Source organism: Sinocyclocheilus grahami, unplaced genomic scaffold, assembly GCF_001515645.1.
Source record: "Sinocyclocheilus grahami isolate Dianchi unplaced genomic scaffold, SAMN03320097.WGS_v1.1 scaffold338.1, whole genome shotgun sequence".
Lineage (NCBI taxonomy): Eukaryota > Metazoa > Chordata > Actinopteri > Cypriniformes > Cyprinidae > Sinocyclocheilus > Sinocyclocheilus grahami.
In genome coordinates this window covers 1,123,633-1,144,938 of record NW_015505517.1, presented here as the reverse complement: position 1 = coordinate 1,144,938, position 21,306 = coordinate 1,123,633, and the positions used below count along the sequence as shown (strand labels likewise).

General features: G+C 38.2%; 1 protein-coding gene across 1 annotated transcript in view; it reads left to right on the top strand.

Annotated features, from left to right (window-relative positions):
* The window catches only part of syne2b (spectrin repeat containing, nuclear envelope 2b), a 94,506-nt gene that overhangs the window by 34,667 nt on the left and 38,533 nt on the right, over positions 1–21,306 (top strand). The window contains exons 60-79 of the mRNA XM_016295547.1: positions 1,686–3,747; positions 3,906–4,240; positions 4,456–4,600; positions 4,774–4,974; positions 5,396–5,655; positions 6,096–6,255; positions 9,067–9,222; positions 9,798–9,938; positions 10,186–10,368; positions 10,554–10,691; positions 10,839–11,024; positions 11,526–11,630; positions 11,745–11,897; positions 11,979–12,125; positions 12,203–12,349; positions 13,607–13,771; positions 14,503–14,574; positions 15,247–15,411; positions 16,998–17,477; positions 19,022–19,210. Coding sequence (XP_016151033.1) covers positions 1,686–3,747; positions 3,906–4,240; positions 4,456–4,600; positions 4,774–4,974; positions 5,396–5,655; positions 6,096–6,255; positions 9,067–9,222; positions 9,798–9,938; positions 10,186–10,368; positions 10,554–10,691; positions 10,839–11,024; positions 11,526–11,630; positions 11,745–11,897; positions 11,979–12,125; positions 12,203–12,349; positions 13,607–13,771; positions 14,503–14,574; positions 15,247–15,411; positions 16,998–17,477; positions 19,022–19,210 — 5,590 coding nt within the window. The remainder of the gene's footprint in view (positions 1–1,685; positions 3,748–3,905; positions 4,241–4,455; positions 4,601–4,773; positions 4,975–5,395; positions 5,656–6,095; positions 6,256–9,066; positions 9,223–9,797; positions 9,939–10,185; positions 10,369–10,553; positions 10,692–10,838; positions 11,025–11,525; positions 11,631–11,744; positions 11,898–11,978; positions 12,126–12,202; positions 12,350–13,606; positions 13,772–14,502; positions 14,575–15,246; positions 15,412–16,997; positions 17,478–19,021; positions 19,211–21,306) is intronic.

Sequence of the window (21,306 nt, the reverse complement as noted above, 5' to 3'; positions counted from 1 at the left end):
TGGCTTTCCCCGTGGACGAAGCGGAGTCTAGCCCGGGGTCGTCACATGTGGTTGCCGCAAGCCCGCCGCCGCTCACTCTAGGCTGCCGTGTGTGACGCTGTGTGTCTCGTTGTGGAAGCGAAACTACTTTGTTTGGCCTCAGAAGGCAGGGCATAGAGGAGAAACAATAATGTACAGTATGTGGAAAATAATGTGTTTTTTTAACCTTAAACCGCATAAACACATTTCATTACACAAAATAATGTTCTTTTTAGCAACATCATATGACCCCTTTAATTATTTTACAAAAGCGCAACGTTTCGTTGTTATTCTGAGTGCACACGAATAAACGTAGAGTCTTTACAGATACAAAAGATGCATTACTCTTATCTGTATGACCAAAACTGACGAAGTATTTTAAGAGCAAACGATCGCACCGGCACCTCCATCTGTGAAGCTGTAGCCCAAGCGCGCTACTGTTCAGCTTCCACACTCCGCACAAACACATGAACAGCGCACTTTTTTCTAGGTTAACATTAGATTGAGCGCCATGTAAAGTTGCTACTACATATTTCAGATGATAAGCCATATATGAGGTCGATGAATGTTAGGTGAGCATATGGATGTCCTGCCCGATGTACTATTACCACAGAGACCAGCTGTTAACGATTTGTTTGTCACAAACTGCGTTATTTCGCAACTTCGTGTGGAATTTTTTTTTCTGCGAAGCCTTCTCGTCGACTAACTGTTAGTCGACTATTAGGGGGGAGCCCTAAAAAAATAATTTAAAGGTCCCATATTGTCAAAACTGAAATTTCCTGGCTTTTTTCATGATAACTGAGGTCTAGGGGCTATTTAACTACCATATAAGTTTCAAAACAGTCAGTCCACAGTAAAATGCACACAGCCTGCATAAAGTAGCTGTGATTTTTCACAAACCATTGTGACTTCCGTAAAAAGTTGACGTCAGAAATACACAGTCACTGCCTTCAGTCACCACCCCGAGCACCGCCCACCGTCCCACTCTCCTTTTGCCAAATGCCCAGACAACATCCTTAGCGTCCATGCCATTGTTGAGTAACAACAACACAGAATAATGTCGAAAAGGTTAATTTAACCACGAAACCAGATCGGCTGACCTGTAACGTTAAACTCTCACTCAAAGGATGGACGATCTGACAGGATTGTTACTATGAGGTGGATCACATCTAATGTGTATAGTAAAGACAAACTCCCCTGTGACCCTAGTTACCTGTGGTTGGCCTGGCCGTGCGTCACTCAGAAAACAACAGGCCAATCAGAAGAGAGGCTCATGAATATTAATTAGACAGGCCAAAATCGACCTGTTCTCAGCAGAGCTCCTGAGAGAGGAGCTGTAAAAATATATTGAGATAGTTTTTGGTACTTATACCGCAGATATATATTCTTAAGGACATCAAAACCTAAAATAAAACCCCAGAAAGGTATAAAATATGTGACCTTTAAAGAAAGTTTTTGTCAGTGCCCTTTTTATTCTTAATTTTGACATAAATTTTAATTTTTACACCAGATATATATATCGGCTCAAAATATCGGTTATCAGACTACTTGATCTGTAATAATCGGCATCTGCCCTGAAAAATACATATCAGTCGACCCCTACACTAAACAACTTGGAGAATGTAAGAGAATGTAAAAGCCCATAAATGTATCTTTCATATCTCTAGCTCTCCAGTTGTGAGCAGTTTTGCTGAGGAGGAAAGACTGCACTCTTTCTTGAGAAATATGGAGCAGGAAAGGACAGCTCTCGGTGAGTTAATTCAGACTCATGCAAAACTGTCCCCCCACCTCAGTGTGCCTGAGAGACAAGCAGCGGAAATACAGCAAAACAATTTGCAAAGCCAGTGGAGGGTGCTGGAGAAGGATGCAGAGATTGCTCTTTACATGTTTAATGCTCATGCTAAAGAAATCAGCAGCCTTATTCAAGAGGTCAGTGCCTTAAAAGACCATCTCGAGAACATTCAGAAGACCTTGGATGCATCGAAATCCTCACCAGTTTTATGGGATGGCAAGAGAGCTCAAGAAATTATTAATTTAAATGCTGATCTCATTTCCACCCATCAGCAGTACCTCTACCTTCAGCAGACCTCTGAGGCACTTTCCCAGGAATTCCAATTCAATGCAGAGATATTCAGCATAGAGCAGGATCTTCAGTATATAAAAGATCAGCTGAATCAAATGGGTGAACAGTTAGCAGCTTCAACTCCTAGCAGCAGCAACTCAACGTTACGTAAAATTGTTAAGGTGATGACAGATGCTCTGGCTTGGGCCAAGCAGACAGAATGTGATGTCAAAGGACGACAGAAAAAGGTATCTTTGCTTCCAGAAGAAGTCCATCGACAGATTAAAGATTTAAAGAAATTGCAGTCTGAGATGAACTCGAAGCAAACCCAGTTGAATTCTTTGGTTGAGGAAGTTACTGAGCTGATTTGTGATCTAGATAAAGCTGATGTTTCGATGGTGACCTCATCCTTGAAGGTTCTAGAGAATTTGTCCAAATCAACAGCAGGAAACCTGGCTGAGGCAGTTCGCGAGATGGAGTCAGGGCTTCAGACCCGGGAGAAGATGTCAGAGCAGATAGCAGATGTTGATTCCTGGGTGGTTGGTCATCTGCAGAGGGAAGCTTTGAGGAGAGAAGATTATCAAAATTTGAGTGTGGCAGACCTGGATCGCAGGTTGAGGCAGATCCAGGACACTCTTGGAGAGGCAGAAAAGCAGTCCGCTCTCACTGAAGCCCTTCTGATGAAAAGCAGAGACATTGCATCCGAGCTAAGTGTCACAGAGAGTACTAAGCTCTATGAGAAACTCACCAACCTTCAAGAGGACATCAGAAGTATTATTATCTATGAGAAGGCATGTTGCCAGAAAGTTATGGATGTTATACAGAGCCAAGAATCCTCTCAGAGGAAGGTGTCATCTCTCGAGAACAGCCTGAGACAAATGTTAGTTGATGTAAAAAGACACAGGTTTCCTGTTACCAAGGATACCCTCTCTGTCATTGAACCCTTTAAACAGATGCTTGTGGAGCGCAAATCTCAGGTTGAGCAAGTCAGTCCTTGTTCAGAGGACAAGAGAAGAGAGATGTTATGTGTTATTACTGAACTGTACCACAAAATGATTGATTTGGATCTCAAATCACAAGCTCATGAAAGGTACTTGAGCCTCAGTCGGTGCACTGAAGATGTCAAGGAAGAAATGGAGGCTCAGATCCCAAGGACCAAAGATGAGAGCATCAACAAAGAGGAACGCTACAGAGCCTGTCAGGCCCTTCTGATCCAGATCTCTTTAGTAAAACTCTTGTGTGAGGAAACAATGGATGAATTGCAGGAAATCCTAGCAGATCTATATCCATCTCAGCTCTCTGCTGAACAAACAAGACTCAAACAAATACTGGAAAGTCTCAAAACCTCAGAAATGGCAGTGAACAATAATCTTCAGATATTGGAATGGGATCTGCTAAAACATATTCATTATCCATCAGAAAAAAGAGTACTTCAGCAATTCCTCAAAGACACCAATGAGGAGCTGGAAAAGCCTTGTAGTATTGAACCAAAAGAGGCAGTGATTGAAAAACAACTAAGAAAGTGCCTTGTACTCAGAAAGAATGTAGAATCTAGAATGCGAGTGCTTGAGTTCCTTGAAAAAAAGATTGGCGCTCAACCTACACATGACTCCAAACAGCTTACTTGCTTGAAGGATATGGTTTTGGAAAAGTGTGATCAACGAATGGTGAGTTTAATCTGTTTCATCTTTGACACACAGTTTCATCGATCTATTCATTTGCAGTATAGTTGGTGCAAATGTTTAGAAACATCATATACAGAATCTTTAATGAAAATATAAATTTAAACAGATAAAGTCAAGGTAGATTTCTGCTGTCTTTTCAGGTGAGCCTAACTAAAGCTAAAGAACTGCTGAGGAACTACACCAAAGCAGTGACCGATACCATTCGGTTCCTCCAAAGAGCCACGTTGGCCCTCCTTCCCTCAATCTGCTCTGCTAGAAGCTGCTCAGAAAGACTAATAGATGCACAACATGCTTTACTGACTCTAGACACAGAGTTCCAGTCACATGTTTCACAGCTTCAAGCTCAAACCCCACAAGATCCCTGCTTCAAGCCACAGAAGATTGAATTTCTACACACAGAGGTTCTAGGCGAGCTCCTGGTCAGGCTATCGACCCTTAAGGCCCAGGCTCAAATTAATGTAGAATCTTTGAAGAGGTACATAATGTAGTATGAAACCTTATTATACTGTATAAGAACTTTTTCCTAAGAGTAAATGGTCATAATCCCTAATCAAGATACGCAATTACTGTTAACCACAATACACTCAGTATGCTTGTCAAATCTCAAATCTTTATGAAACATTAACATATCTTGTCATCAAATTACAAATACCCCATGTCAAAATTAACCAATTTCTTGTCCATAACAAGGTGTTTTGAGTGGCAGAAACATTCTCGTAAGTGCTACGAGGAGCTTTGCCAGCAAGTGAGAGACTTAGAAACATTGCTATCACAGTGTGCTTCCAAAAAAATTACTTCACACAAAGACTGCAAAGACCAGCAACAGAAACTCAAGGTAAAGTCAAAATAAAAGCCTTTCATGTAGAAAGACTAGCATTTGTTAGACTACCATTACCTCCCCTTATAATCTAAAGATATTTTTCATTCATCTGTGTTTTGCCAGCTGATGCAATGAGATACATATGAATTTGAGGCTAGTATATTTAAACATATTCTTCATCTTTTTAGGCTCTAGTGGAAGAGGTTGCCATGCTTCCTGGAAAACTGGAGAATCTGAGAGAGTGGTGTTCACTGTATGGGTGCAGAGCCAACAGGGAGGATGCCGTGAGTGCTATCTGGGGTCAGGTGGCAAGACTGCAGCGCTGTGGCTGTGATCTGCAGACACGCTCCGAACAAATGGAAGCAGAGTGGAGCAGTGTCACAAGGAGTGTAAGTGCCTTGACTATAACTGGTGCACCAACATGCATGTGAAATAACAATGAAACTCGTGTTTTGGTATGCTTACTCTAAATAAATCATTACACTACACTCTTAAAAATAAAGGTGCTTCACAATGCCATAGAAGAACCTTTTTGTCTAAATGGTTCCATAAAGAACCTGTAACATCTGAAGAATCTTTGTTTCACAAAAGGTTCTTTGTGGCGAAAGAAGGTTCTTCAGATTATAAAAAGGTAAGAAAGAGATAGTTCTTTAAAGAACCATTGACTGAATGGTTATTTATGGCACCAAAAATGGTTCTTCTATGGCATCGCTGTAAAGAATCTTTTAAGCACCTTTATTTTTAAGAGTGTATAACAGACTGTGCAGATAAGAAGAACTGAGCTTGTTTTCCTTTGCTGTCATTCTGCAGGTGGAGCAGGCAGCCACTGTGTTGGAGCAGGTGGATGCAGAACTTCCAGATAGCAGCAGAGAGAATCTGACGGGGGATGAGCTACAGGAACTACTGCTCTTCTGGTCCCAGTACCAGGACAGACTGGACTGTGAACACAGAGCTCTCTCCGCTTTGGAATTAAGAGCTGCAAGGGTGCTTGGTGTTCCCCCCCACCTGGAACAGGCTCCATCCTTTGAGCTGTGCCAAGAGCTTCAAGCCTTGCAAGAGCGTTACCATAGGTTAGGCACCTTCTTAGCCTACTGCTAATTGTCTTTTTTTTCTTCTTTTTTGACTTTTCTACTCAGTATCTTAAAATTATGTTTTTTTTTTTTTTTAAACATGAATGTCTTTTGCCCAATATTTCCTATTGTGAACTCCATGTCCCAGTGGTCCACACGTTCATTTCAAACCAGTGGGTTTACAGACTAAAGTAGGTCAACACTGGATGCCAATATCCCATCCCAGAGAGGCTAAACCGCACACAGACTAAGCTAAATATCTGGATAATATTTAAATTTACATGCATGAAAGTTTATTTTATGTTGAACGAGAACATACTGATGTAAGGATTCTAGGACGGTTAATAGTTTATTTTTTCCTCCTGCCTTTTTAGCATCCATTTTGCAGTATGGACTTGGATTGAAAGTTTAACATGACTTTTAAATTGTATGTCCTGCAGTCTAAAGGAACGGAGCTCTCAGGGTTTGAGGGCAGTAAGAACAGAGGTGGAGGAGAGGGAACGAGTGCAGGAGCAGCTGGAGGGAGTTAGAGAATGGCTGGAATCTGCAGTCTCTCTCCTTGCTGTACTGGAGCACGAGCCCAGCAAGAAACAACTACAGGTTTGTTAAGCTGGTTTTTATCCACTTTAGATGTTTTTTTTACTTGAGTTAAATAATTGGATTCTAACTTTGCACAGGCAAGATTTGTTACAGTAAGTAAATTTATTGCACCAGCATGAGAATTACTAAAGCTGATGAGATGCAGATGAAAGGGAGGGATTTGCCATTGACACAATGTTCTGTTTGTCCCTGACTGCGAGCAAACTTCATTATATCTGCCCTCACTCTGCATGATGTACTGTATGAATAATACCTCTCACCCATAAATAATACTCCACCTTTTCATGTTGGGGAGTAACGTGTTAACTAAATTGACTACATTTTTCATTAGGCATTACAAATCATCTGCTTTCAAATCAGTGTAAGTTTTTTCATTTTGGTGTTGCAGCAAAGGTTCCTGTGTTTTGTTCGTTGTGAAACATTTAATTCTGTGGTTCTTTAGTATGTTTTCCACTAAATTTAATAAATTAGGGTTTCCTAGTTTGATTAGTTGCTTGCTTTTAGTTTCTACTATCTAAAATCTGAATAATTTTTGTGCCAGATAAATGTTTGGGTATTTTTTGTAGTGTAGATAGGATTTTGAAAGAGTAGACTGCCATAGTCAATGTGCCTATGACTTTACAGATCTCATACCTTACTGGAAAAGCAAAGCAAATGCACATACAAAAGTACAGATGCATACTGAAACGATATTTCACAAATTAAGACATTTTAAAAATGAATAAACCCGAATAGACAGTGACAGATTAATGAATCCTGCAGTGTTTGTTTCTGAGCAGCAGAGATACTGTGGGTAATGGCATACAGTGCTGTTTAGTCTAGGTTTTATTGTTCAGTATTGGTTGTCCCAACCAGGCTCTTCCAAGTGACATGTAATTTGTAGTAATGGAAACCAAGCAATCAACAAAATATCCTGTTGTTTATAGCTTACCACGACTGTCGCTGGTTAAGACAAGCTTTTATTTGCTTGCTCTTTATGTCTATTTAGAACACTGCATGACTGTTTACTGTGCTGAATAGGCTGTTCCGTCCAATCAGTTCAAACACACACACACTCTTAAAGATTCAAAGACTTTTAAACAGTTATTCTCTCTCGAACACACAGACTGTTGTAGATTCTCTTTACCACACACACAGACAAAGATGAGAGGGCTCTGTGTTAGTGTTCTAGTTAAATAGCGGAGTCATGTCCAATATTCCCACACAGTTTCTTTTCACTGTTTCAGATACACACACACTCTTTCTCTCTTTTTCTCATTCGCTCTCACAAACACACACTTGTGAATCAGTACCCCCTAAACACACACACCTGTAAGTGGATCCTCCAGGTCTGATCTAAACGCCAGTAATGATGTCAGCTAATGCACTTTCTATCTCTCTCACACATACAAAATCCCCGCTCAATTCCTTTTTCTTGAATCTGTTCCATATTATACTGCCAAAGCAGTAAAGCAGAATGGGTAAGAATGAGCCTAAAATATTATGAAGAATAGCAGAAGTCATAACTGTTAATAAAACCTAAAACAACTGCCAAATAGAGTAATCTGAATGGATAATCTTTCTTTCTCTCTCTCTAATGCATGGTCCATTCTGACTCTGAATCCCTCTGGGTTTTCGGTAATTTTGGGATCTTGTTTATGCAGCTTTTCTTCCCATCTTGAATGACTCATTATAATATAAAAAGGGGGTAGAAACTTTATCTCACTGGTGAGGTGAAAAGGGTTGAGATAGATAGAGAGAGCTTTTTGAGTGGATTGTTCTGGTTCTGTTATCTTAAAGCTTGAGGGACTACGAGCATCATCAGTGAATGGGTCAACCAGCAAGACTAGTGCTATATGAAAGACTGATTTGCATTGAATATCACATAATATACGAATATCACATCGTGCATCGTTTCCATTTGCTTTCTGGTGTTCCAATAAATGTAAGTGTTTTCTTTATTATATCTTTTTTGATATTTTGTATCCAGTAGAATCTCAAAACAGAAATTCTTCCACTGTAAAATGTATAACCTATTTTAACTAAAGTAAAACTTTACTTGGTAAAATATCTGCTGATATTTGTCATGAAAGAAAAATGGAAGAGTCTGAAGGGAAGTGTTATTGTCTGAAGTGTTGTTTTTAATGCCTGGATCTGTAATTTACAATTATCTGAATACAACTCTAATACAATTATTTTTACCAATCATTTGAAACTGTCTTTTTAAAAAAAAAAAGCTTATGTATTTTTTTTGTATTATACCCTAAAAAGTATTATAAACAATAATATTTTATTAAAAGTACTAACAATATTTTCATATTGTTTAATAATAAATATTTTGTTGTCACAAAGATGAGTAAAAGGTCAATAAATCTCATACATTTCAGAAAATTGAACATTTTAGGCTTTGACAAGGTTAGTTCAGGTAATCAGAAAAACATTTCTAAAAACTTGCCACTTGTTTGAAACTGTGTTTTTCTTTCCTATTTGTCAGGGACACCATAAAATACCTTATATATCTCTGTAATAAATATGATTGTATTTTGACCACGAACAACTTCAAATTTCAGATGATGTCTCTTTCTCTATACTCACTGGCTGCCCTGCAAATTACTCATGCTTGTGTAATTTGGGAAACCAGTCAAATTTAGCTACCTTTGCTGTTCTTGTTTATGGCACTTCGATGAGCTTTGGTTTGGAAAAAAAATCTTGTACCAAGAAGTACTTTGAAATTAAATGGATAAAATGGAAAATGGTTATTTGTGCAGTCCATAGATGTACTCTCTTCTAATGTAGCCTAATTGATGAGCAATGTCGCTTTTTGCTAAACAGGAGGTTCACTCACAGCTGTGTACCCAGAAGGCCGTTCTGCAGCGTATTTCGGAAAGCTTGAAGATGATGTACTCTGAAAAAAATACATCAATTCCAGAGGAGATAGAGGGACTATTACAGGAAGTCTCACAGTCATTACAGGAAGTGGAGGAACAGGTTTGATGCATTCTTTGAATGATTCTCAACTTAATTTGTTTCAGCACCCAGATTTTACATTCATCGAAACATACCTCTAAAAGTTTTTTCTTATTTTAATATGGACATTTGGCAAATGTTTGTGAGCGCTGACAAGAGCACCAGAATGTAAAATACTCTTGTCTGTTATTGAATTCAAATACAACTAAATGTGCTTTGCGCACCTTTTAAACATCACACTCTCTGCTGTTTTATGTCATGTTTAATGAATTAAGAGAGGAGAACATCTCACTCTAGAACAGGTAGATCCCTGCATCAGAGACACATACTCAACACACACACACACTCTTTTACAGGTGTAAGAGGTGTTGCATCATTCATATACAAACGTTAACACACACATGTAGTAGTTAGGTACGCGCTATGGGTTCATTAATTAGGGTCTGGGCCTCTTGCAGTTCTTGTTACTAGAGTTTTGTCTCATAGACACTCAATGTGTCCATGTGTTTAGTGCTTTTTAAAAGTAATATCAGTAATTCTGTTTATTTTAATTGACATATACCTGTTTTATGTCCATTTCACTCACTCACTCACAGGTGAAGACCGCTGTGGAGAAAAGTGGCCCACTTCACAGGCTGGGTGCTAAAATCTCGGAGATTAAAGCAGGTCTGGAATCAGTTCAGAGCTGGTTAGAGCAGAAGAGCCTGAACTTCACTGAAGCTGAGAGCACACAGAAGGTCAGACATAAATTTAGCTCAGTGTAAGACTTGTTTCATGCATTTTGTATTGTAAATGTACATTATCTTACTATTGGTGCCCATATTAACAGGTTACAGCATAGCAGACATAATGCTACAAGTCGTTTCAGGGAAAGCTCAAAATAAACCTGCCTGTTTTAAATTAGTTTTTACACAACTGTGAAGTCTAGATGCAGATTAAAAAAGTAATGGAAGATTTATTATGTGTTTTATTGTTCCTTTGCAGCGAGTGTGGGATGAGTTGGATGGTTTACATACTCGTCTGACAGCGGTCGAGGTGGAGTTACAGGATGTTAGTGAAATGCATCCAGATGAGACCTGTCTGTTATTAGACAACCTGGCCAACACTCATCAGACCCACACACGCCTCACCAAACAGGCCGAACAGAGGACCACCTTCCTCAGCAAGGTCACCTGCTCAGATTCCCATGATGCTTTGCTGTACTTGGATAAATATTTAAAGAATGGTTAATCTAAAATTGAGCAAAGAAGTTAAACATGATAGAGAAAACCGGAGTTTCTGTGAATTCTAACTAATTTATGACTTAAATTGTGTGTTATCTAAAGTGTGTTATCTAAACTGTCTCTGTGTAGGTCCGTGACTGGCTGCAGGAGCAGGAGGAGATGGTGAAGGGGTCACAGAACTGGATCTCAGAGGCTCAGTCTTGGCTTACAACACCCTGCACATACACCACTGCCAGATGCCTGGACAGTCATGCGAATGCACTGCAGGTATTACTCTCAGAAACCTCATTATCATTTAGCTGACTGCTGAAGAAACCTGCATCATCCCACTGTTGGGTTTGAACTTAGTATTCGGTTACATGCCCAGATCTTTTATGAATCAGTCTAAAAGTCTTTATCATTTTCGTGTTTTAGATGGTTCTGGATGATTCTGCTCAGATGAGACGGACTCTGCAGGGTTTCGGCAGTGTGCTGACAGAGATGGGAAGTGTGTTTGATGTCAGTCCATTAGAGGAGCAGCTCTCAAATGCTGATCGACGTGTGGCAGACATGCAGCACAACCTGCTGGGGCCTCTCTCTCAGCTGGAGCATGCAGCAGCAGTGAGCATACCGGCGTCTAATAAGATAAATGACTATATATTATAGACTTGTATTGTTTTTATATAAAGCTTATAATAATTACTTTTATATTTATCATATATATATATATATATATATATATATACAGGTGCATCTCAATAAATTAGAATGTCGTGGAAAAGTTCATTTATTTCAGTAATTCAACTGAAATGCATTTTGTATTTACTTGCATTATCTTTGTGTAATATTAAAATTAGTTTGATGATCTGAATCTTTTAAGTGTGACAAATATGCAAAAAAATAAAAAAACAGGAAGGGGGCAAAAACCTTTTCACAGCACTGTATATATATATATCTGTGTGTGTGTGTTCTATTTTATCTAACATTCCCAGAGGGAGGTTAGCTAAACTGTAGTTTAGTGCATACAAATGCAGAGCTGTGTTATCTGTAAAAGAGAAAAGTGAATTTCGTGAATTTGTGAATTTCATCTGTTCATGTATGTTTGCATGGTGTGTTTTTAAGGAAGTGGATGCCATTGAGTCAGAGGTGAAAGTCATGGAGAAAGATGTGGCCAAAATCAAATCTACTCTGACCACCAAAGAAGACATCAGTCAGGACAGTCTTAAGGTAAAAGAAAATTTAGCCTTGTATTTAAACATTTGACCAGGTATGGGCGTAACCAAAATGATGTAGTTACTATTAAGATCCTGATTGCTGTGGGTGTTTTGTGTGTGTTTGCAGGCAACAGAAGAAAGGATTGACCTGATGAAAAGGACAGTCACTGAGATTCAGAACTGTAAAGATGGTCTGTGTCTTCCTGACAAAGCTGAAAACACACTCCCAGTGTTCAAAAAAGCAGAACTACTACAGAAACAACTGCTGGAACTTGAACAGGTGTACATATATACTGTATGCACACACAAGCATGCAAACACAATTCACACAATGCTCAGTATTATGTTTGTGTCCTCTCAGCTGGCACTAGAATACTCGATTGAGGTACAGGAGACATCTGTCCCACCTCTCTGTGTCACACCCCGCAATGTGCCACCCCTCAATGCGCCGCCCCTCACTGCCCCAACACTCAGTGTTCCACCCACAATCACTGAGGAAGACACACAGGTTAGACGAAATATTAGGTTACAATAATGTTGATCAAGAGGCAGTGATTACATATTGATTATAATATGTGTGTGCAGGAGAGTGGTCAGATTCAGATTGTGCATGTAGAGGAGGACATCCTGAAAAAGTCAGGAGCAACGCTGATGACGGTGGAGCAATCCACACTGGAGCAGAGACTCACCTGGATCTCTGATAGAAGCAGCCACACCCTCACAGAAACACAGGTATGAGAATTAAGAAATAAGGTATATGTAAGGTGCAATATATAGTCATGGCTAAAAGGCTTTGTTGGGCACAGCATTTATAGTTCATTGCTTTCATAGAACAGTTACTTCAAAACAAAAATGTCAAATGTCAGCACCGTTATAGCCTTGTGAGCAGCGCGCCGACATACAGTGTCATAGCGCTACGGGCATCCCATGTTCGAATCCCGTCTTGAGGACCTTTCCCGATCCTGACCCGATCTCTCTCCCAATTCGCTTCCTGGTAGTTCTGATCTGTCCTTTCGTAATAAAGGCAAAAAATGCCAAAAATAAATCTTTTAAAAAATAGTCTGGACATGTTCATTTTATATGTTTATAGCTTATTTTAAAGTATCCTTTTAAAAAATATATTTTACATATGGGAAGAAACCTTAATACTGAAAAAAAGCATGTTCTTGTTGGTATATATATATATTTTTTTTAAATGTTAAGTGTACAATAATCCACTTTCTCTTTTTAAATGTTCATTTCTATGTAAATAAATATACAAATAAGCAGTTAGAAAGCCAAGGCTGTATTAATTTGATCAAAAATTCAGTAAAAACTGTAATATTTTGAAATATTATTACAATTTGAAATATTACAATAGTATTTACAATTTGAAGTCAAAATATTTTATTAATTTATTCCTGTGATGGCAAATCTGAATTTTTTTATCTGCAGCCATTACTTTAGTCCTTAGTGTCATATTATCCTTCATAAATTTAATATGCTGATTTTGGTGCTCAAGAAACATTTCCTGTTATTATCAACATTGAAATAGTTGAACCGCGATCATTTTTTCAGGATTCGTTGATAAATAAATAAAGTACAAAAGAGCAGTATTTGTTTAAAACAACACAACCATGTTTGGTTTTATAAATGTTTTTGTCACTTTTAGTCCAAAAAAAAAAACTTAATGGTTTATATTCTCAAGTACTAAAATACAGACCGTTAGCATTTCTGGTACAGCCAAATGCAAAAGCTAGAGTTCTGCTGGCTTCACACACTTGATGTTATTAACCTAGAATGTTCTAACACGGGGTAGCATAATTCCTTCTTATTCGCATATTTGTGAGGTTAATAATATCAAGTGCAGCACATGACATGTCTGCAGTCTGTCTATCTGCGGAAACCTCTCCATCACTCCAGTTGACGCTATTTGTGTGTCTGTGTGGTTGCACGGCTGTGTTTGTGCCTGCTGCTGTGCATGTGTGTGTCTCTGATGTGATGGAACAGCAGGAGTCTGAGGAAGAGCAGGAGCTCTGTGAAGATCCAGGAGATGGAGAGGAAGATGCTTCTGATGAAGACTATGAAGATTGCATAAAAAATGAGGATGAGGAGGCAAGAGGAAGATCACCAACCTCTCTGAATTCTGAGGCTTCCTTCAGCATGACTGTGGAGGTAATGCTGGGGGATCAGAGACTTCAGCCCTGGACACCTCCTGATGTTTCCTCTGCATGTTTTCTACATGCTTACTCTTTCCATCACATGGTTCATAGTTTTTCCACCATTTGACTTAACCTGTTATGTACTTTACTACATTTATCGTCACCCTCCTCATCTTCACCAAGTCCTTGTTTCTTCTTCTTCCAGATTCTGCTTTGTCACATCAAAGTTTTGATTTCTTTCTTTCAGTTTAATATAAAGATAATTCAGATTTTACTTCTCTGAACTCAGTGCAGTTTGATTAGATGATGATGTGCGTGTTATTCCTCGTCCTCTAGGGGGCAGTATGACTTCATTCTTTCATTGAGTTTGCATTTACAATTTTTCAGATACTCCCTAAATTTGCGAATCACAAGTGCTGTGATCTCCATTTGCAAATGTGGCGCATGATGAATTAATTTAAACATTATGCAAATCTAATTTATATCCGTCTAAAATGTATTACGTGTATTTTACAGAGATTAAGTTTAAATCTGTATTATTAACAATACCATGATTCTGTCATGCAGGTGTTCATAGGCACAATATAGAGAACTCTTATCCATGGAGAAATAACTATAATAATGCACAACATATTGGGCTTTATAAATGTGTTTTGCAAACTCTTCAGTTTGAGACTAGACTTAATCTGTACTTGAATAACCAATCACGTGGTTGACAATGTTTTTTTGTTTTTTTTTGTGCAGGACACAGTTTCTGCAGACGTGGTTTCTTCTACAGAACAGATTTTGGAGCAAGCAGAAGCAGCAGACTCAAAGGTAACACTAGACCTCTACAGTAATGGCCAGTCTTTGTGATCACATTAATGTGTATGTGTAGTGTTTTCAGGGGCAAAATTATTGCTGCCTTGCAACCTCTGAAAAAAGACAGTGTGTCAAATTTTTGTTCTTGAAAAAGTGCTAAGTGGCCACTTAAAACTCTCGACCACTTAAAACATTTTTACAAATAACTATAATAATGCACAACATATTGGGCTTTATAAATGTGTTTAGCAAACTCTTCAGTTTGAGACTAGACTTAATCTGTACTTGAATAACCAATCACGTGGTTGACAATGTTTTTTTGTTTTTTTTTGTGCAGGACACAGTTTCTGCAGACGTGGTTTCTTCTACAGAACAGATTTTGGAGCAAGCAGAAGCAGCAGACTCAAAGGTAACACTAGACCTCTACAGTAATGGCCAGTCTTTGTGATCACATTAATGTGTATGTGTAGTGTTTTCAGGGGCAAAATTATTGCTGCCTTGCAACCTCTGAAAAAAGACAGTGTGTCAAATTTTTGTTCTTGAAAAAGTGCTAAGTGGCCACTTAAAACTCTCGACCACTTAAAACATTTTTAACGTTTTGTAGTCTTTTGGAACTACAAAAAGATATCATATCAGATATCATATCAGAGTACGTAAAGAGTAACCTCTGTTTCCCTGTGTTTGCAGGTAGAAGTAGATACCTCTGTGGCCTCAGGAACAGGTGTGTCAGAAGCTTTATCTGAAGCAGATGCCACAGTGGAAAGCCAGTCTCTCCCTGCAGACATGGTAACCAATACCTCCTCTGTTACAGAGATCTCCACGTCCCCTTCCAGAGGCCAGCAGAGGTGTTTGGTCTCCTAGTTGTAGTTCTCTCCCTACAGAACCTCCATGTCTTAACTCCCACCTCTACAACCCCTAGATGTAGATGTTTCTAGAGCTAGAACTCTCTTCCCAGTGCATTTACATGGCAGATGTGTAAAAAAATTAAGACTTCTGAGGAGAGAATCTCTTCAAATAGTTCAGAACTGAGTTCACAATAATGAAACAAGGGGAAAATTAGGCTAAATAGTTTTATATAAATCAAACAAATCATTGTATATAAGGACTTAAAGCAACTTCCTGAGGAGGAGTTCATGATTTTCTTTTTAAATGTTTTTGATGTTGACTAATTCTGTCAGGTATATTCTGCAGATCAAGAGAGAGAACATTCTAATACCAAAGAGCATTTTGAATTTTTGTCACTTTCCATAATATCAATGTTTACATGTTACACCGTGTCTATACAGGACGTGTGCGGTGTTGCACAATAAAACTGGATCCCATTATAATGAACTACAGTATAAAGGTGCTTTCACACTTACTGTTGCTCAACCGAATTTTGCAAAATAAACTATTTTACCAGCTAGCAAACAAACCAACCCTAAATAATTGCTTTCTAAACAGATGTTTTTTTCATCTGGTTATAGTATTGAAGTATAGTGTTATGAAAAAATGGCTGAATAGAAAGTTCACCAAATCTGAACCTGACGTGAAATTCACTTTGACATTAAGGAAATTTATTTTTGCCACCAAAAGCCCATCAGGCTAATTTCTTCACTGCGCCGATTTCAGTAGAAATTTCACCTGCACAATTTCTCAGAGCGACGATAAATATGACTGCACCTTAACGCTTAAAAAGCACTATTTTTCATACGCTGCACAGTTACTCCCACCAGTTTCCATCAGATATAAAACTATTTTATTTACAAATATCATTATACACTACTAGTCAAAATTTTGGACACACCTACTTTTCATTACCTTTTCATTATTACTATTTTCCACATTTAAGTGTAATTATTGCGTTAAATGTCCAACCAAGCAGGAAAATCAGTGTATTTGTCCATTGCATGGTATCTTTTCCTTGACTTTTAGCTACTAAATACAATACTATGATACCAAAAAGATCCTAAAATCTTTTATATGGCATGTATTTTTTTGATTTTTATATAGCAGTGTGTTTTCTTTTTCCAAATGCAAAATAAGATGGTTACTCTGAAAGGATTGTTGAACAGATTTTGTTTCGTGGAGTGAAACAGTGTAATGTGAACAGTAAAAATCAGCTAATCGCTAGCTGCTCACTCTGCACAGTTATGTCTAAGTGCATGTGTATTATGATTAATTGTATTGTTTTATTGTTTTTCATGAACGATTGCTGTTTACATGACACATTTTCTAAAAGTACACTTTTCCTGCTCAAGAATATAAGAAGAACAATAGTATACTGTATGTTTTATGTTATTTATATTTAGTATTTTGTCTTTTTGTGCCATGTAAACGCACTGACTCTTATACGCACCTGTGCATGTTCTCCTGATCTCTCCCTCTGATACCTCCTGTGTGAACACTATCATGCTCCTTTCAAGTCTGAAAAAAAATAAATTCCAACAAAAAATTCACACTTGTTCGTCTCTCTCTTTCTCTGTCTATGTCAGGACCAGGGTGCATGGAGGGGGGAACAGACGCCACACACCAATTACAAACTCACACTGACACACATGACACAGAAACATTCAGAGTCACAAGCCCCACCCACTGAAACAAAAGACATGTTCACCTTACATAATGTCATGACCTCTGATGAAGGGCTGGGTGATTCCTTAGAAAAACTTAAGGTAGTTTCAGAAATACATTCCACACTCAGTCAACAGACTCACTTAGAGAAAACCACCTTTGTGCCTCAGAGCCTGAGCTCCACAAAACCCACAAATACACCATCAGCCAAATCACCAGAGCAACATTTACACACTCTGACACACACTCCTTCAAATACAGAAGACCGTAGGTTAGACAGCAGAAGCACACACGACACACACACACAAATTACAGTCAAGCCCTGCCTGGAGAGGACAGAGCCACTGGCTGCAAGTGCATCTTTGGTAAGCACAGATGCTGATAGTGAATCTCACCCCACTGACTCACACTTTACACATTTTATCTGCACATTTCTCTTTGCTCACCCAAAGGACAAATATTTCTGTTTCTTACACTAGAATAGCCTACTCAGTGCTATTTTTGCAGTCTGAGATCTCAAAGATTGGATTCAGTAACAGGAATTTACCTTTGCAACTAGGTGATTCCTTAAAAATAATCCTTCATTAATCATTAATTGTTGGTTATTAATAATTAACAGCTCGATATGTACTATTATTAATATTATTAATATTCGGTATTATTACTATTACCGTGCTAAACAAACTGCACAAAATCAGGAATCCACCCATATGCAGAAAATATATTCAAAACTAAACTAAACAATTTGTATATTTTTCTGCAAATGTCCACATTAATCTTTTTTTTTTTACATCCTACAATTGAGGAGGCCAATTTTTATTTTTATTTTTGCTGTTGTGACTTTAATACTTGTATACAAATACCCTTGTGCATAGAAATCCTACTTCCTCATTAGCTTACCCACAGAATAGGCGTTGATGTAAATACGGGCAGTCCAGTGTTGAAATGTCTGTCTGACGTCAAAAAGTTTTTAATAAAAAGTCTCTGTGGACTGGGAAGGAAGTTTGGATTTTTGAAAGAATGTTTTCATAGTACAAAAAAAAAAATCACGAAAAGAGTTTGATAAAATATGACCCAGGACTATAACCACCAAAGACACTTAGGGGGACACATTCCCAGTTTTCAGATTTGAAGTCCACCATAGGTTATGGTGTTTGATTCTTAAATTATTATAGAGCCCGTCTAATCTATGTGGCTATATTTCTGATATATGGAAGAAAGAGTAACATCTATGAATTGCAGTAATTCCAATAAATTAAGATATTCTGTGACAAAAGCAGGGTTTTCTCTAAAGCTAGAAATAAGTGAATTGTAATGGAATAGAATAAAGGATGAAAAATAATCTAGGCCATTTGAGCCTGTGCAAGGCAAAAGTATAGTTCCTCCTTAATGTGTGTGTGAGTGTGTTCCTTGTCACACAAGCTGCCCTCGAAAGTGACGACATTCCAGGAAGTAGTTGTAGCCGCAGGTGGGTGGAGAAAACCAGGGACAGAGAGAGAGAGAGAGAGAAGCTACATGACAAATGACTGGTATGAAAGCTGAGACAGTTTATTGAGAGAAAGACTGCACCAGGGGGCAGAGAAACAAGCAAAAGGGTTAAACCTGTGTGAGACAGAAACTGAGAGAGAAAGAAAGCAGAGTGTGTGAGAGTGTGAAAGTTTGTTTGTCTCTGGGTCAGAGGACACACCCAGTGTGTGTTTGTGTGTTTGTGCTGCTGTGTACTCACTGTTTCTGCTGCAGTCAGCCAGAGCAGGTGTTCTCTCTCTCTCTCTCTCTCTCTCTCTCTCTCTCAGTACACCTGTCTTTACCTTTACCTGTCTTCTTCTATTATCCTTCCCCTGCCTCGTGATTTTCTTTTCTCTCTTCATGTACATCTGGCTCTGAGCTGCTGTTGTGTATGATTGTCCAGGCCGCAGGTGAATCCGGGGGCTTGGGTGGATGGTTGTCCGGTGACGGGCTGCTTCATGCCTGCTGTGAGAGGGCCAAGCAGCTGGAGGTGTGTCTGGAGAGAGCACAGGTCAGTCTGGAGGGGTCGAGACAGCAAGCACAGGACGCAGCCATGCAGCACTGCATTGAACAACAACTTCACAACTGCCAGGTGATCACACACACACACACATATACCTGCATTTCAAAGGTCAAGGAAATGTTTTGATATTTGATTTATCTCTGCATGTGACTTTAAATATATATTGTTGTGATTATAGTTAACTAAAACGGTTATACATTAGAACAGGGAATACATTCACTATTACTTAAGAGTTTTCCCTCAATAAACCGCTAATTTGCTGCTTATTTATAGTTAGTAAGGTAGTTGTTAAGTTTGCGTATGGGCTAGGATCTAAACTATAGTCATGGAGAATAAGGCATTAATATGTGTTTTATAGGTACTAATAAACGGCCAGTATACTAGTAATATGCATGCTAATAAGCAACTAGTTAATAGTGAGAATTGGTGCTTAGTATAAAGTGTTACCACTAAAACCATTTGAAATAAAATAAAAGTAAACTGAAATAAAATATAAAAACTTCAGCCAAGGCAACATTTCTCTAAATTAATTTACTAAATTAATGTACTAAAATGACTAAAACTGAAATAAAAATGACAAAAATCTATTGGCTATCTGACTCAGCAGAACAGGAAGTGCTCAGAGCTGAGATCTGTCACACATTGAGCCTGGTTATATATTTGGCTCCGTTCAAAATAAAGTTGCCTCTAAACCTGCCATGAGTATTACAGACCAATCTGACACGATCATACAATCTTCTTGTAATGTTTCTGTCTGTAAAAAAGTAGAACTGTTCAGTTCTATAAAACTTTAAAAGACATCATTATCAGTTTCTGTAGAAATCAGTTCTCTCCTGTATAATCAAGTCTTTCTCTTTTTCTTTGTGCCTTGCTCTTTCATTGTCTGTCTTTTTCTGCAGTGTTTTACAACTGTAAACTCGTTTATTGCTTGGAGATCTAAGTGTTTGCTGATGGCAGTAATCACAGGTCACAAACTCAGATCTCATGATGTACATTTAAACACAATGCAGTCTTTATGATTAATAGACTGTCAAAGTTTATTTTAACTTAGAATTTTGGTTAGACTGAAAATGTATTATTTGTTTAGAATAATAGTTACAGTGTACAAAAATACTGATTGGCTGAAATACAATCAGGAGCAGATTAGATTAGATTAGATTAGATTGGTTTCAGTGATTATGGAAACAAAATAATTATTTTGTTTTATTGTCTTATTTGATGATGGATAACTGCTTTTGCTCTTAATGCTAAATCACTGCAGGTAAATCTTAGCGCTGAATCGCTAGAGTTAAATGCTTATATTTGTGTTTATAAGCATTAGAAATGCAAGTGTACAGTAAGTGAGTGAGTGGGCAGTACTGTACATCATGGCTCAATTAAACCAAATAATATGAGTCTGCTATTTACTTTTCGGGTGGAGTGAAGACATACTGATGCCTGCTTCTTTTCTTTCCTTTCTCTCTCAACTTATTTTATTCTCTTTTAAACACACATACATGTTATACACAGAACATGCATGAGCATGTCTGTAAACCCACACAGCGCTGTATTTCCGATGCATTAACGTGTCAATGCATCATGAATTTCAACTTCTCCTTTCTTAAGGAAACTCTATGCAGATATTTCAGTTATTGAGTGCTCACTTTCATTTAAAGTTACTTGAGGAGAAAGATAGCTTATCTGTCAAGTGCTGATGCAATATTTTTTCTTCCTTGTAAGTTTCCCCATTTAAATCAAATAATTTAGCCTGTCAGATCTTTTGAAGTGTGTCTTAAAGCCTAAAAGGAATACAGATGTTTATGCTCTCCTGATTTTTTGAGCTTGGCATTGAACATTCCGTCTCATTGTGCTGTTTGGAATTTTAAAGTGGTTAAACCAGATATGCAGTGCACTCACCTTTGTGTGTGTGTGTGTGTGTGTGTGTGTGTATGTGTGTAACCCAACTCCTTCATCAAAGATTCAGAGATTCAGCCGAGCTCCAGCACAGTGACCTGGTAAACGGTTATAACTACCACTTAAACACACCAGTAGCCATCGTATGCAGGAATCAATCAGCCTGTAGAAAAATATATCTGATCATTTGTTCTGGTCAAGTAGGCGTTAAAGGGTTAGCTCGCCCCAAAATTTTAATTCTGTTATAATTTACTCATCCTCATGTCATTTAA